This window comes from Typopeltis vanoorti, chromosome 3 (genome assembly GCF_054136105.1).
Source record: "Typopeltis vanoorti isolate ZY-2024b chromosome 3, IOZ_Tvanoo_1.0, whole genome shotgun sequence".
NCBI classification, from domain to species: Eukaryota; Metazoa; Arthropoda; class Arachnida; order Uropygi; family Thelyphonidae; genus Typopeltis; species Typopeltis vanoorti.
The window spans coordinates 12,440,224-12,463,386 of NC_143551.1; the positions used below are offsets into that span (position 1 = coordinate 12,440,224).

General features: G+C 35.0%; 1 protein-coding gene across 3 annotated transcripts in view; it reads left to right on the plus strand.

Moving 5' to 3' along the window:
- Positions 1 to 23,163, plus strand: part of Rab40 (RAS oncogene family member Rab40) — a 166,234-nt gene that overhangs the window by 67,665 nt on the left and 75,406 nt on the right. For all 3 annotated transcript variants that reach the window (XM_090415439.1, XM_090415437.1, XM_090415440.1), the window contains exon 3: positions 17,720 to 17,780. In XM_090415439.1, the coding sequence (XP_090271565.1) occupies positions 17,720 to 17,780 (61 nt within the window). The remainder of the gene's footprint in view (positions 1 to 17,719; positions 17,781 to 23,163) is intronic.

Sequence of the window (23,163 nt, forward strand, 5' to 3'; positions counted from 1 at the left end):
GGATTTAGCTGACCAAATTGTATTTTTATTGGCTTAAACAATTAAAATGATGGTATAACATAGCACTATTTCATACCAACTGGGGCGTCACCGAATTAAACAAGGCCCTGTGGTTTCATTAGGGAACAAAAGCGAATAGTGAAAAGTCGGTTACTGGAACACATCCCAACTCAACATCAACAGAGTTCAAGAAGTTGAAGTGTTTTCAAGTTTGGCAAATATTATTATTATTATTCCGGGCAACTCCAAGGAGTCGACAGACTCATCGAGGGAGGCCCTAACATCATGTCAAGAACAACTATTTGACATTCACACAGTATCTATCATACCTTGCTTGAACTCATTCACAGTCGTAGCACCCACAACAGACTCTGGCAGCTTATTCCACTCATTCACCACTCTCCAAGTAAAAAAACCTAGCTCTACCACCCTTGTTTTACTGTCAACAAGATAAAATACTGTTATAAAATAACAAGATAAAATGAAGTAAAATACTGTCAATATAAGAAGCGTCGGAAAAGAAATGGAACTAGCAGTTCCATATTAATATCAAGAAGAATGAGAGCTTGATTTAAATTGGAGTGACTGGAGTAATTACTTTGAAAAACTGGTAAATGAAACAAGCAACAAGAAACAATCAGGAATACATATCCATACTTGAAGTAGAAAAAGCCATCAAAAGACTGAAATGTAGAAAGGCAGCAGGAGTAGATGATATTCGACCAGAAATGCTCAAGTATGGAGGTATTAAAGTCATACAGTAGCTGCACTGCATAGTTCAGAAGGCCTGGACAGAGGGGCGAATTCCAGATGATTCGAGTAGAGCTCTCATAGTACCATATATAAAAAGGGAAATAAAACTGAGTTTCCTGGTAAGATTTATGCAAGTATATTTGAGAAACTGTTGAGAAGGAGTGTGGAAGAGAAGCTTGGTGAAGAACAAGCTGGACTCAGGACAAATAGAAGCTGTCAGGATCAGAAATTTTAATTTATTACAAATAGTTGAGAAATCATAGGAATATAACAAAGATCTGTATTTAAGTTTTGTAGATCTCGAAAAAGCATATGACAAAGTGCCAAGAGAGAGAAGCTATTCAAAATGCTACAGTTATATAGTGTCAATGGGGCATTATATCAAGCAATATTTAGTCTTTACTTGAGTTGTAAGTCAGCAGTTAGAATTGAAGAAAGTACAGAAGATGGTTTAATGTTAAATCTGGTGCCAGACAAATATGTACATTATCCCCTCTGTTATTCATTATCTATGAAAGAAAGTGGTATTTAACCTGATATCAAAATAGATGTTATTTTCAGCTCTTTGCTTTATGTGAATGATGTTATACTTATAAATAAATTTGCTGCAAGTCTGCAAGATTCTCTGACTAAATTGAATAACTGTTGTAATAGATATGGCATGAAGTTCAGCAATAACAAGAGAAAGATAATGAAAATAGGCACTAGCATTGAATATATCAACTTCATCGTGAATGGTGAACCTATAGAATAAGTAAAACATTTCAGCTATTCAGACACAATTTATAGTGAAGATGGTAAATTAAATATGGAAATAGACAACGGAATCAACAAAGGTGGTATTGTAGGAAGTCAACTGAATAAATTTATATGGAATAAGATAAAAATGAGTCAAAACACTAAATTAGCTGTATACAAGACAGTGTTCAAACCAGTTTTAACTTATGGATCCGAGAGCTGGGTCAGAAGTAAAATGCTTGACCAAAGACTAGAGACCATAGATATGAGACTCCTGAGAAAGATTATATGCGTGAGCAGGTGGCTTCAATGGCAATATCATATTTAAAATGAGGATATTAGGAAAGAACTTGACATTGTCAGCATCCAGGAGTGCGTTAGCAGAGCTAATCTCAGGTGGTATGGCCACTTAAATAGAATGAGAAAGGAAAGATTAGCAAAAGAAGTGTTCTCTGCCGGGTTTGCAGGAAAAAGACCCACAGGAAGACCAAGATATAAGTGGATTGATAAGGTACAAAATGCTTTAGAAGATAGAAATATAAGGTCTGATAATGTTGGAGTCTTGACTGGTAACAGACTGATTTGGAGGAAAATTGTAGATTGGAAGTTTGTAATGATGTAAATTTTTCATGTAGTACTATCATATCTGAGGGTACATGGCAGGAATTTGATGATGTGGTCTCAGCACTGAAAACCTCTCACATATATAATTATTATTGGAGGAAAAAAGGAAGGAATATGAAAATGAAAACCATGAGACTCAAAGAGGAGCTAATTTCTGAATCAAAATCCTAAAACATCGATTAGCAGGAAAGCATTAAAAAAAACCTTCATGGTGGATTGAGAAAGTTAGAGGTAATCCTGAATAATATGAAATCATAGGCAAGTAATCAACTCACAGTAGGTGCACTCAGAGAATACAATGGCAGTCTTGTGAGTTGTGATTACAGAAGAGTAAAGTTTTGCTGTTATCTACAGCAAGTTTTCACTTCCAATTTATGTCATCTACTCTATAATATAAAATAATAAGCTTTTTTTTTTTTGTAACGTTTTTGTGAAGTTATTTGAAACATTTTGAAACTCAGGGGTTATCCTGAGTGCCGAGTCTTCAAAATTAGAGTCATCAGAATTCAAGGAGAACTGGCCTACCAGTCCACAACTAAGTTGGGTTGGGCACCAGGGAGAGGAACCTCCCATTTCAAGTTTTCAAAATTCGAGTCATCAGAATTCATGGAGAACCAGTCTACCAGTCCGAAACTCAGGAGTGGGGGGACGGAACCCCTTTTCGAGTCATGAGAATTCAAGGAGAACTGGCCTACCAGTCTGGAACTCGGGAGGGTTGGGCACCGTAGGCGTCAGGGCGGAGCTTCCTAGTTATCATATAAAAGAAATAATGTATGAGTTAAATTGACTGAATTGCAACTGTATCAAAGCATAATATATTGTGATGTTCTATTTGTCAAGTGGAAATTTAAAATAATATATGGATTTTTCTATTTTGCTAAGACTTAATTTTAATTAATTTGTATTAGAATTTAAGAATCATATTGAAACAGATAACAGAATTGTTATTTTCTTAGCGGTACAGAAAATGCTCCAAAAGTAGTATGCTGTGTCCATGATCAGTTTTTTTTTTTGTTGTTGTTGTTGTTTGTTTTGTTTTGTTTACTGCTAAGGTATTTTTTTTTTTACTATGTGTAACTTTTTCTCCAGAATGTTAGCTCAACTGATCTCACTTTCCCATAACTAGAAACTTTAGTTTGTTATAATGCTGTGAAATCTTTTTAAGTGCAGTTAAATACCTATTATATTTGTTTTATCCACTAAGCTCAACTCTGAGTTCTTCCAGGAATCAAACCAAAATGATTTCATTGAAATTTAACATTTCGAATCCTTACAAAACAAATTTCAGTTATCTCAATTTTTATTTCAGACAGTTGGGCATATCTTCTATCCTTCCATGCTCCAATCTCACATCTGAATGTGATATTGTTTTACGTTTGGCATGATATGCAATGATACTAACTCCAAGAGTGATGTTCATTCACTTTCTCCTACATATTTTGTCTCTATTCTTGTTCTTATATGAGTATTTTCATTGGCAACATTCTATTACACTGGAATATTATTCTCAGAAGCAGCAGAATAATTAATTATCATCCCAAGACCCCCACTGAGTTGACTCATCGTGGAAGGTCCTATTATCATACACACACATCTCATCATATTGTGCCTTAAATACATTCAAATTCTCTGCAGACACCACACTCTCTCAGACAACGTATTCCAATCATTCACAGCTCTCCCTGCAAAAAAGCTGCTCACACCCTCCTTTATAGCTTCCAGAGATGACTGCTTGTTTTTTCTCCCCATCTCCCAGCATTTTATGAAAAACCTCTTCAATGTTAATCTTATAACAACTCCTTACCAACTTACACATCTATCATTTCACCTCTTATCCCTTAGATTCTGTAATTTAAATCATCTCAACTTTTCTTCATACTCAACATTCCAGAGACTGGAAATTAACTTAGTCATCTCTTGACCCTTTCCAATATTTCTTCATCCTTTTGAAAACCTGGTGACCAAATCTGTACACAGTAGTCCATATGTGACCTAATCAACGTTTTATACTATGAAACTAGAACTCCTTACAAGTCGGTGTACTCTAAATTTTAGATCTACATCCACTCTCACCTCCAGATCTCTGTTTTCCTCCAACAATATATCTCCAACAAGAGTGAATTCTATATCCTATCTTTGTGTGTTTGAAATTTTAAAACCTTACATTTCACAAGATTAAACTGATATCGCATGCCCATTCGGTCAGTCTGATCAAGTCTTTTTTTAAGGCCACATCTGTTTACTCCTCAGTTCTTCCCAACTTTGCATCATCTGCAAACAACTGAATATCCACCTTTAAATCCTTCCCAATATCATTAACATACAGGTAATCAGCAGTGATCCTAAAACGGACCCCTGAGGCACACCATTAGTCCTTCATTTTAAAAATTTTATGGAATTTACAACCATGTTAAAAAAAAAATTTTTTTATTATCCCGACGTTTCGATCTTCACATCATCTGTAGTGTACATAAATATACAGGACAAGCTGAGTTACATCATTAACTGTAAGCTAGAGAAACAATGATTTGATCACATGTTATTCTACTGGCGTGACCTCTAGTGGAAAAAAAATATATATAAATAAAATAAAATAAAATAAAATAAAATAAAAAATAAATTTTTACATTAAGCTAAATTCTATTTTTACAATGACAGGAATAAACATTCTTTAGATGGTTTTCTTTCAGAAACAATTGGTGTCCTATTTTTAGTATTACAATTCTTATTTTTGATTTACAATACTGGATATTCTTCAGTCCTGTTTATAGTTCTTGGTGAGGAAGGTTGAATATATACCTTCCATATGTTTGGAATTTTTAAACCATCATTGTTGTTCAGATTGGGGTGGTTGCTGATAATCTCACAGGCTTCCTTGAATTTCTGTTCATACCATGTTCTAGTGTGATGTAGACAGCTGGTGGTTTTCCAGTCAATTCTGTGTAAGGTATTCAGGGCATGATCAGAAAGGCCAGCTTCACCATAATTATTATATTTAATGTGTCGTTTATGTTCTTTTTGTCTAATAGGAATATTGTGTCCTGTTTCAAGTACAATAAATCCGGTATACTCCAGGGTGAGCTAGTGGACAGAGTGGGTCTTTGGATGAGTTGAGTAAGCTTTTTAATTTTGCAGGAGGTTTAAAGGTGGCTTTGAGGTTGTACTTTTGTAGTACTCTGTTTATTTTGTCTGATATTCCTTTAATGTAGGGAATGGTTATAGTTTTATTGTAGTCTGGTTTGTCTTTGTTTTTTATTGTGGTTTTGTAGTTTATAGTTTGGCTGTATCCGTTTTTTTGTAAGTTATTACTGGTAATTTTAAATTCGTCTTTCAGTGCCTGTTCACTGGAACAAATCGTCTGAGCTCTGTTTTTTAGCGTGTTGATGACACCTAGTTTTTGTGTTGGGTGGTGGTAGGAGTTTATGTGTATCCCTCGGGCAATCTTTCCTTCACCGAAAACAGACACATACAGGAATATATATACACATAAACTCTTACCACCACCCAACACAAAATCTAGGTGTGATCAACATGCTAAAAAACAGAGCTCAGACGATTTGTTCCAGTGAACAGGCACTGAAAGATGAATTTAAAATTATCAGTAATAACTTACAAAAAAACGGATACAGCCAAAACACTATAAACAAAATTCTCTACAAAACCACAATAAAAAACAAAGACAAACCAGGGAATGTAGGGAATGGTTACAGTAAAACTATAACCATTCCCTACATTAAAGGAATATCAGACAAAATAAACAAAATACTGCAAAAGTACAACCTCAAAGCCACCTTTAAACCTCCTGCAAAATTAAAAAGCTTACTCAACTCATCCAAAGACCCACTCCCTCCACTAGCTCACCCAGGAGTATACCAGATTTATTGTACTTGCAACATACCATAGGAGAAACAGGATGCACTATTCCTATTAGACAAAAAGAACATAAACAACACATTAAATATAATAATTATGGTGAAGCTGGCCTTTCTGATCATGCCCTGTGAATACCTTACACAGAATTGACTGGAAAACCACCAGCTGTCTACATCACGCTAGAGCATGGTATGAACGGAAATTCAAGGAAGCCTGTGAGATTATCAGCAACCACCCCAATCTGAACAACAATGATGGTTTAAAAATCCCAAACATATGGAAAGTATATATTCGACCTTCCTTACCAAGAACAACTGTAAACAGGACTAGAAAATCCAGTATTGTAAATCAAAAATAAGAATTGTAATACTAAAAATAGGACACCAATTGTTTCTGAAAGAAAACCATCTAAAAGAATGTTAATTCCTGTCATTGTAAAAATAGAATTTAGCTTGATGTAAAAATTTATTTAGTTTTTTTATTTTATTGTTTTCCGCCAGAGGTCATGCCTGTAGAATAACATGTGATCAAATCATTGTTTCTCTAGCTTACAGTTAATGATGTAACTCAGCTTGTCCTGTATATTTATGTACACTCCAGATGATGATCTTGATGTGAAGAGCGAAACGTTGGGATAATAAAAAAAGTTTTTTTAACACAGTTGTAAATTCCATAAAATTTTTAAAATGAATGCTGATCACCATGTAACCCTAAAAGAAAGGCCCACCATTAGTGATCTTCCTTTTCTGGAGTATTGCTCCCCCATACACAACCTGCTGCTGCCTGTCTAATATCTCCAATCCAAAACAATAGTGTTGTATCTGACCACATCTGCTCTAGTTTGATTATTAACTTATCATGTGGTAATCAATCAAAATCCGAGTATACCACTGTGTATCCATCTCCTGTGTCCAGTACAGCTGTCACCTTATTTATTTCGTATCCAAGCAGAAGTGGTATAGTAGTAAGTGGTACACCATTATAACAAATTAGGATACATTACAAATGAGAACAGCTTAAATTTGATAGGTGAATTATACATCGAATAATAAGTAAAATATGAAGAAAAAGAAACTATATATATTTTATATACAATAAATATGGTCAGATGTTCCTCCAGTATCTTGTGCAATCAACTGCTCTTTCTGTGCAGGATATAAGGTCCTCTTTTGTGCAAGGTGATTGAAGAAAGGTGTTCCATGGACTGGGTTGTCCTGCATTCACAATTATCTGGTCCAGTGAAGTAACCCCCATTTGATGAGGTTTTGTTTGCAGCATCCTGTTCAAAATCTGAGGCTTTTCCAAGTATTCCAGCCCAAGTGGAAGATGTTCAGCTGTTGGAATATTATTATTCTCAGTATATCAGTATTATTCTCAAGGTATAGTGTAAGCCATTGTTGATGTCTTGTCTCTGGAGAGTTTTTAGGTAGTTCAACAGTTGCTAGGAAGCTGTGTTGGGATCTTATTCTTTGGGCACTGCGGTCTGGCCGAATAGTGGGCGACATTCATCATTCATTTGTCTGCTTCTTTCGTCAGCTGAGAATGCAGATCTTTGGGGATGCAATACCAGCCAAAGTATACAAGTCTTTAAGTGGTGTTTGTTTCAGGCATCCTGTAAATAAGCAGTAGCTTTCATTCAATGCTGGATCAAGTTTTTCAGCATAGCAGGATCTGGACCATACCAGGTAGGCATATTCAACAGAAGAATAGCAAAGGGCTAAGGCAGAAGATCTTGGTGTGCCAGGGTTTGCACCTCATTTGGGGGAGATAAGCTTTCTTGCATTCACTTTTGCCTTTGTTTTTTCTATGTGTGTTTTATATGAAAGGGTTCGATCGAGAGTCACGCCGAGATAGATTGGGTTCCAGGAATGTTTTAAATTAGAGTCTGCCCAAGAAATCTGTAGTGTCGTGGATTCCTTATTGTTAAGGTGTAAAAGGTCAGTCTGGATTTTCAAGGGGGTTTGGTTTTAATTGATTGTTGCTGTAATATGTACTATTTAAGGCAAATGATACAGTAGTTTCATCGAGAGTCACACCGAGATAGATTGGGTTCCAGGAATGTTTTAAATTAGAGTCTGCCCAAGAAATCTGTAGTGTCGTGTGGATTCCTTATTGTTAAGGTGTAAAAGGTCAATCTGGATTTTCAAGGGGGTTTGGTTTTAATTGATTGTTGCTGTAATATGTACTATTTAAGGCAAATGATACAGTAGTTTCAATGGATTTGAACTTTTTTGATTGAGTAGCTATGGCAAGGTTATCAGCATAGATAAAATTTCTAGTTCCTGGAAAGATGGGGAGATCATTGATGTAAATGTCAACGTAATTATGATATTACACTTCCCTGGTGGAGGCCATTTTTTTGGGGGGGTAGGGGGTGCCAGTGTCCACCCCCAAGTCCACAACAAAGTGTGTTTTCCAAGAGATTGGATCAGGAGAACAAGGCAATAGTCTCTAGTTATTCTATATATTTTATTTCTGAGTGTGAGATGGTTTATGGTATCATATGCTGCAGTTAGGTCTACAAAGACTGCTCCTGTGGCTTGTTTTTCGCTCATAACCATTTTCTATATATTGAGTGAAGTTGAGAATTTGTGATGTACAGGATTTGCCTGGTCTAAAACCAGTCTGCTCAGCAATAAGATGGGATTCAATTAGGGTTGTAGCCTATTCAAAATTAATCATTCATAGAGTTTGAAGAAGTTGTTGAGTACTGATATAGGTCTGTAATTTTTTGCTTTGGAGTTTTCCCTCATTTCAGAAAGGCCACCACTTTAGAATGCCTCCAGATAGTTGGCATCCTTAAGGTTCTGAGGCAAGTATTGTATAGTTTTAATAACCACTCTTTAGTCCTGGATCCAAAATGTTTAATTTGTTAATTAGAAATATCATCAAGGCCTGCAGATTTTCCAGGTTTTAATAGGTTTATGGCAGCATTGAGTTAATCATATTTTGTTCCTCACTTGGGGTTTTAAGTATCTTATTTTTGGTACTTTTTAGGGAATTTTCCATTCAGCAGCTGCTGGTGAGCAATTTGATTAGTTGTTACCTATAGATGCTCATATGACTGAGTGAAATCCTTCCTAATTTGTTGATAAAGTTCCATGCCTTTCTGCTACTATGGATTATATCAAGGGCTTCTATTTCTTTTTTGCATGAGGAATGCCTTTCCTCTGCCATCTTGGAGTATAATTTTTCTCCTGCTTGGATAGTCTCCTCTGAGAAGGGGTTGTAAAGTTATAAGTAATTAGCATACTGGGCTTGTATGTCACTGGAAAGACCTGGAATGTAGTTTGTGTGGCATCCTCTGGGGATGTGTTTGGTGGAGATTTTCCTCAGTATTTTTTGAAGAAGTTTTTGATTATGTATCAGGTTTAGAGAAAGGTTTTCAGCCCATTTTTCAACAAGTTCTCCATCTTCATTGGACTTTATGTAACCCCATTTAATACTATGGCCTGTTAAAGTCACTTAATACATTAGTCATGTATGCATTATTTATTGAGGAGGATGTCGGGGAAGGAGAAAGCTTCTTCTGGTGGTTTATAAACTGAGGTGATTGAGATATTTTTAAATGTGATTATAAGAATCTCAATGTTTTTGTTGAGTCAATGGATGATGGAATTAAGTTTACTTTTGCACTACCATATTTATCATGGGGGTATCTCTTCGAGTTTCATGCCATGGATGGAAGGTCTTGCAGCACTTTCCCCTCTGCGAGTTTCTTGTAGGAAGAGCACATTACATTCATTATCTCTGCAAATATTTGCAATGAGATCTTGCTTGACACTGGAAAAACCTTCAATATTAAATGATATTATTTTTAGGCCTGGCCCAGGTGGGATCCTTTAGGGCAGCATTTTAGTTTGATCACTTGCGTTTGGTTGATAGCAGCTTTAGCTTCTCCTAATGGGTACTAACAGGTGCAGGAACAAGAACCTAGCTGCTGCGCACCCCTATTGTAAGTAGATTACTAAAACACGCCCCCCCCCCTTTAGCAAATCTGTGCTGTCTATCAAGGATACAACCACTGTTGTCAACCCATTTATTCTGAAGGCTGGTTCTCATGAGCCTCTCAAACACTTTAACCACAACACCTGACACATAGATTGGCCTATAATTTGGTGCTTGATTTGTGATGACCCTTATGAAGCAGTACAATCTTCCATTCTGTTGGAACCTATGCAAGTTTGACATCTGCCTTGGCATATTAAACAAATATGCCAAGGCAGATACCAAACTCCCTTTTACATTCTTTCAAAATACATGGTAATATATCAAGTCCCACAGCCTTTATTAACATAAAGTTTGCACAATTCCCCATATATCTCTTGCACACTGGCTATCATCCACTGCTCTCAAATTTCCACGATGTCACATTCAAATGAGAGACCTTGATTTACTGCTCATTAAATATTTCAACTATATCCTCTACAGCAGTTGTTATCCCATTTCTTCCAGTCAGTGTCATCCTACCATAATCATTTTTTTTTTTTTTTTTTTTTTTTTTTTCCTCCCATTAGCTAACTGCTGCTTATAGTGCAGTTTTGCTACCCTTACAAAGTCCTTGCCTGTTCTCTGTACTCCTCATGAAATTGGTTATTACCACTCATCTTATGTTGCTACCATAATGCCTTTATTCTCTGTATTGCATGCTTAATCTCTTCATTCATCTATTTCACACCCACCTTATTTAATCTTCTGATCTTTAAAATACATTTAGACATTGCTTTTACTAGATAATTCTTGTATAGTACCTAAGCAGCATTGATCTCCTTTCTACCCAACTCCTCATTCCATGCCATAGCTGCAAGATGCCTTGTGATCTCATAATCACCAGCTTTGTAGTTCTGCATATATCCTTTCCTCACAGAAGTCCTCAAATGCCGGCATTCATCCAGGTAATCTCTTAATGGTCAGTCTCACCAATTGGAGGGAGATTTGACATCTCATTTATGGCATCCTCTGATGAGATGATTAAATCCAAGTCCCTCAGTCCTCACATGGCCTCTGTTACATACTGTCTGAGGTAGTTGTTCTTTAAAAACTCATTTACTTTATTTCCGGTTGCTATCTTGTCATCCCAATCTATATTCCCATAATTAAAATTGCCCATAATGGTTGCCCTTTTTTCTATTTGATAGCTAATTTGCTTAAACATTTCTTCATCACTACCTTCTGAAAACAGAGCTGAAATAAATCAAAAGAGGCAAACCAATAAGATGGAAAAATTTTAGTGAAGAAGAGAAGATCAAAACAAATGAGATGCCACCAAATAACTATAAAATGTTATACTTAGCCAGTAATAATCAGGGAAAGAAAAGAATATCTCTAGTATTCAACACTGAACATGGAGATATACTTCTGTGATGAGAAACAATTTCAAGTAATGTGGATAAATTTTAAAATGGGAAATATTACAATGAGACATATTTGTAGTTTCAATCTCAAAGAAGATCCTCTTAAGGAAGAAAGAATTTAAGTCTCATTAGAGAGTGCAGCTTGCATAAAAGAAAAGCTGGGTTCTTGTTGGAGATCTAAACAGCAGAATATAAAATTAATACCAGGCTTAGTGCTTAGTGTGTTGCAACACGGATATTCAGAGCTAAAAGATAAGTCATATTTTGAAGGTGAATGTTGTTCGTTATGGCCAATGCATAGCAGAACAGTGGTAGAGAAATTTAACATGAGATTTTGTTTGCTACTGTGTGAGTTGTGAGAGAGAGGAGGGAGGGAGAGTTGGAAGTTTTTCCCACTTGGGGTTAGACTATAAATTATATATTTAGTTTAATCCTTAAGCAAACAAAACAGTAAGGAAAGTGATCAGAACTCAGTTTACCTTTGCCACTAGTTAACCCAGTCCTGAAGATACTTCAGGTGTAAACTTTGTTTGCTTACACTTGGATAAAGGATTAAACTAAATATATAATTTATAGTCTAACCAAGTGAGAGAGAAAAGCATCTTTCTCTAATCCAGAGTAATTTAATAATAAGGTGTGACACCTTTTGGCAACTGACTTATGGAAATATGACTTCTGCATTGCATCAACCTTGGTATCACCTCTGGGTCTGGGTAGTGATCCTTCCCATAATGCATAGCATTATGCATGTCTGCAAGGAGATGTGCTTTGCATTATGGGATACTAAGGAAAGTGGTCAGAACTCAGTCCGCCTTTGCCACGAGTTGCCCCAGTCCTGAAGATACTTCAGGTGCAAATTTTATTTACTTACACTTGGATAAAGGATTAAACTAAATATATAAATGACTAAGTTTAACATTTACGTAATAAAAACTAAGGTTTTTATTATGTAAATATTTCGTCCTAGGTATCTTAGGACATCAGTACAGTAAGGCAATAATAGGAATGACAAAAGAAAGGGCACGTACATACAAAGGAATCCAAATTGCGTGCAGTGGGGCGTTGCGGCCTGAACTTAAATTAAATTGAACTAAATTACTTAAATTAAAACTAATTACAATTAAGTTATTATTTTACACAATTTTGGATGACAATTTCCCATACTTTAGGGATGGCAAGAACATCATTGCGGTTTAGATTTGGTCTGTGGAGTAGAGCTTCAGCACTTTCTTTATATAAACGTTCATATTTATTTGAAGATCTGTGTAGAAGTTTTGTCTTTTTCCAATGGATCTTGTGGTTTGGGTTTTCAACTCTGTGTTGAGCGAGGCCTGATTTATGCTGTTTGATGAGGCGGATATGGTCTTGATGTTCCGAAATGCATTTAAAAACTGATCTGCCTGTCTGTCCAAAATATGAGAGTTTACAGGAGCATGGAACCTCGTATACACCAGGTAGTAGTATAGGTGAAAGTTTATCTTTAGGCGAGGGTAACAAGTTTTGGATCTGGTTGATGGGTTTGTATGTGGCAGCAAGATTGTATTTCTTCATAATTTTCTAGAGCCGTTCAGAGATGCCTTTGATATAAGATATGGGAATCCTATGGGGTTGTTCTTGTCTAGGTTGAAGTGCGAAGAAATTGCTGATGATTTTTTGAGTTGTTTTGAGATTGTAACCATTTAGAGTGGCTGTGTTTTTGATTATTTCCAATTCTTGGTTTAGAGAATCCTGGGAGGAGCATAATCTGTGTGCTCTGGTTACCAATGATTTAATGATGCCAAATTTTTGAGAGGGATGATGAGCTGAAGTATTGTGAATGTAACGGTCTGAAAATGTCGGTTTGTGATAGACAGAGGTGGAAATGGAACCATCTTCTTTTCTTTGGATGTGTAAATCCAGAAAGGGGATGCCTTGTGGGGATTCTCTTTCTAATGTAAATCTGCTTTGTCATTCCTAGTATTGCCTTACTGTACTGATGATCTCCTAAGATACCTAGGACAAAATATTTATGTAATAAAAAACCTACTACTGTGGTTCACGTATATTAAACTTAGTCATGAATTTTCCACAGGTTTCTCTATATAATTAAATATATAATTTGTGTGTGAGAGAAAGAGTGTAATTGTTTAAAGATATGTTAAAGGATCTGAGGGAGGCTTGGTAGGTTGTGTTATGTAGAAAGGGTTTTGAAATCAAGTACAAGAAGTGTGGAGAGAGTAAAAAGTATGATAGCAGATGACTGAATGACAGTAGATAAGAAAATTTTAGTGAGAATGTCATGGTACATGGTGAGTCAGATGCAGATAAAGAAAGTGAATGCAAGATGTATAGTATTTTAAGGGATGGGGATAGATAGGATGGGAGGGATAGATTTTTTTAATGACTTCAAAACTGAAACCAAGAAGAGTAGGATTTCAGCAGGTAGATTGGAATACAGAGTGAAGTTCATTTGAGGCCATCTTGTGTTAAGATAGGAGAGCTAACAGGATGAACTATATTGTTGGTGCACCTAAATGCTCGGAAGGATGCAAGGGAGAATGTGGTGGACAGCAGGAGAGCACAATGAGTGTAGGACAAATAATTACAGACAATTTCAACCAAAGGGAGATAGATTGGAAAGTGGAACAGTCATGACAGAGAAGGAAAAGAAATGAAATTTATGCAGCTGCTAAGAGATGATTACCTCTATCTAGTGACATCATTAAAGAACTTAACAGTAACCAATGTAGCCACTTGTTTCAAATTGGGAAAAGTAATGTGATTTCAGTCTGAGGAAATTGTCAGACATGTGGCATTTTCAGCAAAGAAGGGGTATATGTGGAATTACAGCACAAGTAATTATAAGAACCTCAGAAGCCTCCTTGGAGCATTGCTGTGATATGAAAATCTGGAATGGAAAAGATATTAGTGCATGGAAGATGGTCGAAGGATGTTTGAAGAAAGTAATTTTAGCACATTTTCAAAATAGGTGAGCAGGATGGTCAGATAGGAAAAAGCAGAGATTATAAGAGGAACTAGTGAAGCAAGCCAAAGAAACTCCAGGAGTTTCTTTGGCCTGCTTTTCATTGGACATTTTCCATAAGCCCATTTGTACTCGACACTACTTTCATGCTTCATCAGTTTGCCATCCTTCCCAAAAATTAAGAATAATTTGCACTGAAAAAGAAAAGTGGGGATGGGGGGGAAGCAAGCGAGCGAGCAATCTTTTTAAAGATATAATAAAGGGAGAATTTCAGTCTCTTTGCCAGTTGTCTTAACAGATGCTGTTTAGATCTCCTTTGATGAGATGATTAAATCCAATTCCCCCAGTCTTCACATGGCCTCTGTTACATCCCAAAAGACTGCAATCTTTCTACAAACATCTGGATGTTTAAAGAATTTTGTTCTTGTGGTCTACCTTGCATAGTTCAGACAAGCTTTGAAATAGGGGGGGGGGGGGGGGGAAGCATCTCACCTAAGTTGAATCCAGAAAAGAAAAACCTAAACTTGCATATTATTCATATTGGAAATCACACCATCAATGGATATAGATGCAATGCTCAATCTAGAGGACACCTTCCTTTTGCATAAGATAAAGAAATTAGCACCAGTCATTAACTTATATGCCTCTCTTGACAGAAACTAGGATCTTATCTTAAATGATGTCTGAAAATCATCAATCGGATAATTCAACTTCTTTAACAATCACCTCCAAACTTTCTATACGACAGCTGATCTATGCCACCTTGCTTTCATTGTTTCTGTATTAACAGTTTTATTTAAAGTTTGTGGTCCTTTATAATATAAATGAAAGGTGCCAAGAAATTATATTTTTGGTTTAATCCTTTATTCAAGTGTAAGCAAACAAAGTTTGCACGTGAAGTAACTTCACGACTAGGCAACTCGTATATAGATGCTGACTTCACATCACTTGCCTTAGTATCCCATAATTTAAAGCACATATCCTTATGGACATGCTATGCAACTATTCAACATCTATCTCTAATCCAGAGTATTTTAATAATAAGGTACCTTTTGGTTACTTATATATGGAAATATGATTTCTGCATTACTTAAACCTTCCCATAATGCATAGCATTCTACATGTCTGTAAAGGATATGTGCTTTGCATTATGGGTTACTAAGGCAAGTGATATGTAGTCATTAGCCTCTATATAAGAGTTGTCCAGTCATGAAGTTACTACATGTGCAAAATTTGTTTGCATACACTTGATGAAGGATTAAACCAAGAATATAATTTCTTGACACCTTTAATTTATAATATAACCAAGTGGAAACACTTTCAGCAGTCCTTTATAATAAAATCTTCATCTGGTGCGTAATCAAATTTTCTTATGGAGCTTGACGTTGTTAGCATGCAAGAATATGTGCACCAGACTAATCTAATGATGTTAAGTTGACTTGAACAGAATGGAAGGTAAAGAATAGCAAAATAGTCAGCCTGGTTAACTTATTCACTCTCCAGCCAGCAGGTTGTAAATTCATTGCCCAGTGTGAGACCAACACCCTGCTTATTGGAAGTCAGAAGCAGCTCAGAAATGTTCCATGCTTGGCCTCTGTATCAGGGATTATATAAAATAAAAAAATATAAAATTAATAAAAATAGGAAAAAAAATCCTTAGCCTACCAATGGTACTAATACCATAAGTTTACAATTCTCTTTAGGTAGGATTATGCCCAGTGGTGAGCTATGGAAATTTTAATAAAGGGCTCGCATCGTCGAGCAAAAAAAAAAAAAAAAAAGCCGTATTTCACACAAAAACTTTTATTAATACAGCTTGTGTACAAATTCCAATCAAAAAGCATGAGGGGACAATCAACCTCTAAAGGAAACAGGAAATATTTGCACACAATCAACTGTGTTTATTTATCTTACATAAGAAAAACATTTTTTAACTATCAAAATATAATAAGAATGAAATCTTTTGTAATCTTTTATAAAACATTTGTCTACTGGTTTTACCATACCATTGGCTACCAGAAGAGAGAAGGGTAAAGATAGCGCATGCGCTTATCTTATTTTCAAACTTGGGTGCATTCGTTATAGAGGAGTTGAAACAATAATTCCAAATAATCTATACACTGCCGAATAGACTAATTTTTGTTAGGTTAATATGTTTCCAAAAAAAAATTTTTTTTGAAAAAGTAAACAAGGGACTCGCAAATTTGAGAAAAATTTAACAAAGGGCTCGTGCGAGCCCCCCTTATAGCTCACCACTGATTATGCCCTCCCCCCTTTTTTATGTATATTTAATGGCAGGTAAAAAAGATCTAGGTGGATTGATACAATTAGTGTCACTTTAAAAGCCTAAATGTAAAATTGCTGTGATTTAGGCCAGCATATTGTATATTGCATGTGCTCTTCTGGCAGTTTGCCTGTTTTGAAGACTAAAATGTAAGATCCAACATCATCATCTTGAAAAATAACAAATTAATTTGGAAGAAAAATGTTTATAGTAATTCAAATTAATTGTTTTAATGTTAGTGTCCTGCAGCCTGTTCTTGAGTACCTGTTAGGAATTTGATGGTATTCCATTGAGTTTTAACACTCACTTTTCTTTAGGCCTGCTGTGATTGAAACCTACTAAACTAATTTTTCATTCTCTTTAATTCCACCTACTTTATGGAGCACGAAGAAAGTGGAACCACTTTCTTCATGCTCTTTTTCTCAATAACTAAAATCTCCATTCATTCATTCATTCATTCATTCATACAGAGTGCTAATGTGCCTATTTAGTAACCTGTATAATGAGGTTATTTTCATACAAGTGAAAGTGCCATTTTGAATTAAGTAGAAATGGCACTTCTAATTCTTCTAGGATTAACCTCTTGTATTCTTTTATCTCCTCTAATGTTAGTCCAAATAGCTTATGACAGCCAAGTTAATTTAGCTTTATATAAAGTTAATTAATTGTCTTGATATGACAGCTAATCATATTTGCTATGTCTGTCTAGGTGTTTATTTCTTTTATTGTAGTCAAAAACAGCTGTCAAATTTGAGATCCAACCATCAGGAAAGTTCTTATGTGAAGGTTCTTTTCATCCTAAACGAGTTTCAAATATAGTCCTTTCCATTCAAATAGTATAGTGTATGCTAAGTTATGTATATATATATGTATATATATATGTATATATATATGTATATATGGCACTGCATGTTTTTGTTAGCATTAGTTATCTTTCTAGAAAAGTGAATGGATAATTCATTTATAGTCTGTCAGTACTATAACTTATATAATTAATTGGTAAAGGTCAAACTAATGTAATTTGAGGAGAGTAGCTAATCATTTTAGTACATTTCTTACCCATTATGACTACAGTGTATCATCCTTAGGTTGTGAGTTGTCCAACTTCATCTCACGATTTCTGTATTCCAGGTGTGGCCTACAAAACTACCACCATATTACTGGATGGGAAAAGAATCAAGCTACAGCTGTGGTAAATACATATTTGTCAATTTATACCTAATTATAACTTGAGTTATGTTTATAATATAACTATAAAATCTATATATGAGGATGTTTGCATAGCCAGGGCTTGAATAAATTTATGCTGGCTCACCAATCAGGCAAGTTATCTGACTACAATCTTGTAGTCAGATAATCTGTATGGAGTACCATGGTTGCCATCTGATCAACTTAAAAAAAAAAAAAAAAAAAAAAAAAATGTAAGGGCTAATTTTTACTGTATATAACAACTCAACGTTGCACTTTCTTAATTTTTAGATGGTAGATGAATTTCATTGCCACTTGTAAGATTGCCATTTCAGGCTCCTGCTTATTAGAGGCCTGGAAATGACCTGGAAAATTTTCATTTTTGGTTTCTAGTGGAAGGGTTCTGGATTTTGTAAAAAAAAAAAAATAAATAAAAAATAAGATTTAAAAATGTAGCTCACCCACAATGACTATGATTGTACCATAAAAAAAACTACATATTAGTGTTTATCTTTGAGACACGTGAAGACGTTATCAGCAATTCAGGTTCATTTTCAGCTTTAACACTTATAGTATGTTTGAATCACTCTTTATGAAAAAATCAAACAATTTTTCTGTGCCATTGTTGACAGATGTTGAGAGTAAAACATTCTGTATCATTATAAAATCTCCATAAAATAAAATTAGGGTTGCATATGCATTAACTATATTTCTGAATTTTTGGAATTCAGAATGGTTTCAAAACATCGATGGCTAGATAAAGAAACAATCAAACATAATTTAAATTAAGGGGATATTAAATCCCACATTGTTTTAAAACCGAATAAGAAACTCAAAGATTGGAATCAGAGAGTTTCATGCCGAATATAGTAAACTATAAAAGTATCGGCGATTACTAGCGTGAGCTAATGCAAGCAGTCCTAGTACGTAGTACAATCTCGGGAAACTCGCAGCAAAGGTGGTAAAGTTCTGATCTCTATTCTTGGTATTTTCCATAATGTAAAAACACATTTCCTAGGAAATGTATGCTGTTATTAAATTATGGTGGGAGGTCACTACCTAGACCGGTTTCAGCCTTTTTTGAGGCTTCATCAGTGAGTAACTAGACCAAATAGATACCAAAGGGTATAGCAAAAAGAACTTATATACTCTGCTATATGAGTTTTCAGAAAGGTGCAACTATTAAGTTACTTAAATATAAAGATAACTCTCTGATTCCAATCTTTGAGTTTCTTATTCGGTTTTAAAACAATGTGGGATTTAATATCCCCTTGATTTAAATAATGTTTATATATCGCCGAAATGAAGCCTGTTGGCTCTTTATCTTTATATTCAATCAAACATATTTTTAGTATCAGTATGAAGAAATCATATATTTTGAGAAAATAAACTACTATAATTCTTTCTCGGCTTTTCAAGCTTTTCCAGCTTTGTCTTCTATCATTGGATATGAAATAAGATGGTTAATTACTGTTGTTAGCGCTGCATCTATTTTAGTTATTACTATATTGGATTATCTACTTTGTAGTATGCATGAGTGCTTTATAGAGATAAAATGTGTGCATGTTCTATTGTTTTATTGACCATATTCCATTATAAGACCAGTGATAATGAACAAAACAGGTGTTTGTGAGATGACTACCCCAACAGATGCAGTAAGGTAAAAACTAATACCCCCCCCCTCTCCCCCAAAAAATGCAGCATAAAATATAATATAGAAATCGGCATTTTGTAAATTCAGGTGGTGATTAAATTGAAACTCTCCTCTCCTTATCTTTCATCAACCAAAAATTCTCACTTATCAACAGACAAGCACTTTTCAAGCCTAGTATATCGAAAAATTTGGAGTAAAGGGAAGGCTGCTGGATTTATATTCAAGACATGGACTAGTCATTACAAATATCATATTCTCATATAAATGTGCATTAACCACCTTACCGGCTATTATGGATCAAATAAGCATTCTCATACTCTTCTTATCCATCATATATTTCAATGTAATATCAGTGGTATTACAATTTTAATATGCACTTTGCATCCATGGTAACTTGGATATATATATACATCCTGGCCTTAGCTTGGTTAATTCACACAAAAAGAACTTACTTCTTGTATGTTCTTTTTTAATATTGTTGTTGATAATGACATCCTTAGCTTTTCAAGGAAAAAAAAAAAAAAGAATAGAGGGGATTTGAAATAGGAAGTGATCGCCATTTAGTTTTAAGTTAGATTAAAATGAATATGTTGAAAAATATGTGTAAATGTTTTTAAGATTATTGTAGTTAAGTCAAGCAACTTTAGAGATAAAGTAGACTCCTATACACAATTTTTTGGCAAAAAAGAAGAGTTTGAAAACAAGAACCAGACCCTGGAGATTTAGTATCAAATTCTGAAAAATATATAAATAATAACATTGCCTCAGCCAGGGAGGCATGATAAAGCTGTTTGCAAAAATAGAAAATCAGAACTATGTAGAGACTCAAGAGGTCAGAGAGGCAGTCATGTGGAAAGTTCCTGAGAGAATAGAGAAAAATGTATAAAAGCTAAGCTATATGTTAAGTGGCTAAACAGAACACGTTGGTCAAAAGATGGGAGATAAATATCTTGAAATGGATAAAATGTTCTAGAGGCTGTTTAAAAAGCTTAAAAATAGAGAATACTGTAAGAAATCAGATGATTAAGATGTCCTACTTTGTCCAAACAGGCAGGACAGCAAATATCAGGATTTCAGAACATAAAGACTACATCTGGTTTCAGCCACTCTGGGCTTGCAGACCATGCTCTGGATACCTGCCACAGAATACGTTGGAAGAAAGTCACATTAATACACTGTTGCAAGTTTAAATGTGAAAGATTGTTCATAGAATCAGCCTCAGCTCTAAAAAAAAAAACTTTCAAAACCTCAACAAATTTGGGTGCATGAGACTGCCCCAATTTTGGGAAGTTTGCATCACAAGAACAACATCATCCCAACAGCCAACACAACCCAGTATAGCCCACTAGGGGGCACCATTTAGACTCTAGGAACAACAGTAATTTCTCTCTTCTGTCTCATTTGCTTTTTGTAGTGCCTGCGTGCACATGTCATAGTTATGTTCCCATTGAAGATGGCAATGTGACATTGCCGAAATATAGGAAGTATTTTTCCAGTATTTCCTTAAATAATTTAATAGTCAGATTAAGATGACAAAGTGGAGCTAAAAGTTTTGTTCATGTCTAGAGTAATTGAATGACTGTTAAATGACAGAGTGGCAGAATATATTCAGCACTGTAATCAATAGTACATATCACTTCTTCTGTTAGCTCTCCTTGATATGTTTTGGCTTGCTTCATAATATTTTTTTTTTCTGTTCTACTCTGTTCAATGCAGTACTTTTCCAATCCTTAACTTTAAGAATTGCAGGATCTTTCTCAGCTCATCTAACCATCTCTTTTTAGGTCATCTTCTTTGTCCAATTATTTTCCATTTATATATATTTTTTAACTCCTCTACTTTCTTCTGTTCTTTCTAAATGACCTATCCATGCTATTCTTTGTGCCTTAATAAATCTAGCAATTCTTCTCCATTTATTTATTTGTTAATTTCCTTATTTTATTCTTATTCTCCAATTGTCATTATTATTATTATTATTTTCCTTTCAAAAATCCTTAACCTATTCTCTTCTTTTTGGGGTAAAGTTCATGATTCACATTGTATGTTATTACTGGTCTAATAATCAATTTATAAATTTTTAGTTTAAAATTCTTTTTTAGAGGCTATTCTATTTCCATTTCTTCCGTATTGCATATATTTAATTTTTTGCTCATTAATTTGTAAACCAACTTCTTTTGCATTTAATTCTTTGAACCTACTTTCTAAATCTTTTTTTGGTACAACTAATTATTGCAATATCATCTGCATATGCACAAACCTGTACAGATTTATTATTAATATAGCCTCTTATATTGAGTATAAGAGGCTATATTGATATTATTCTTATTATATATTCAAGTGTCAAATTAAACTCGCAGACAGTGCATCTCCATGTCTCACGCCAGAACTTATTTTCAATGCTTCTGTTAATTCACCTTGTATTTTAACCCTTGCCTTAGATCCTTCTAGTGTTATTTCAATCATTCTAGCCAATTTTTATGGGATTCCCAATCTTTTAAGATTCTTAATCATTTTTTGTCTATTTATTTTTTCAAAAGCCTGTTTAAAATCAATATATAAATTATATAATTCTATGTTATTTAAGCAGTGGGAGTCTGCTGCTCTCTCAGGTTTGCAACCATACCATAATGGTTTCCTGAGGAAGGCAACAGGAAACCACCTCAGTATTATTTCCAAGAAATATGGTGAACTCAGCAAATTTAGTTTCCACAACTGGCAAAAATGGGGTCTATCAGCAAATGGATGTCATGCCCGGCAGAATTAGAAATGATGCTTCTCAGTTGTTAACCTACGAAATCCTCAAATGGACAATGAGGATGGGATCCCAAGTATTGAGGAAAATGCGAAGAAAATAAGACATATTATTATTATTATTATTATTATTAAAACAAGACCTCATGGAGTCAAAGACTCATCTAGGAGGTCCTTTTATCTTACACACACATCTCATCATACCGTGTCTTAAACACATTCAAACTACTTGCAGACACCACGCTCTCAGGCAGGGCATTCCATCATCATCATCATCATCATCAAATTCCTGCCATGTACCCTCAAGGGGTGTACAGGATATGACAGTACTACATGAAAAAACTACATCATTACTAACTTCCTATCTACAATTTTCCTCCAAATCAGTCTGTTACTTGTCAAGACTCCAACATTATCAGATCTTATATTTCTATCATCTAAGGCACTTTGTACCGTATCAATCCACCTATATCTTGGTCTGCCTCTGGGTCGTTTTCCTGCCAACCTGGCAGAGAACACTTGTTTTGCTAATCTTTCCTCTCCCATTCTATTTAAGTGACCATACCATCTGAGATTAGCTCTGCTAACGCATTCCTGGATGCTGACAATGTCAAGTTCTTTCCTAATATCCTCATTTTTAATATGATATTGCCATTGATGCCATCTGTTCACGCCTCTAATCTTTCTCAGGACTCTCATATCTGCGGTCTCTAGTCTTTGGTCAAGTGTTTTACTTCTGACCCAGCTCTCAGATCCATAAGTTAAAATTGGTTTGAACACGGTCTTGTATACAGCTAATTTAGTGTTCCGACTAATTTCTTTCTTATTCCATATGAATTTATTCAATTGACTTCCCACGATACCAGCTTTGCTGATTCTGTTGTCTATTTCTATATTTAGTTTACCATCTTCAGTAAAAATTGTGCCTAAGTAGCTGAAATGTTTTACTTGTTCCACAGGTTCTCCATTCACAACACAGTTG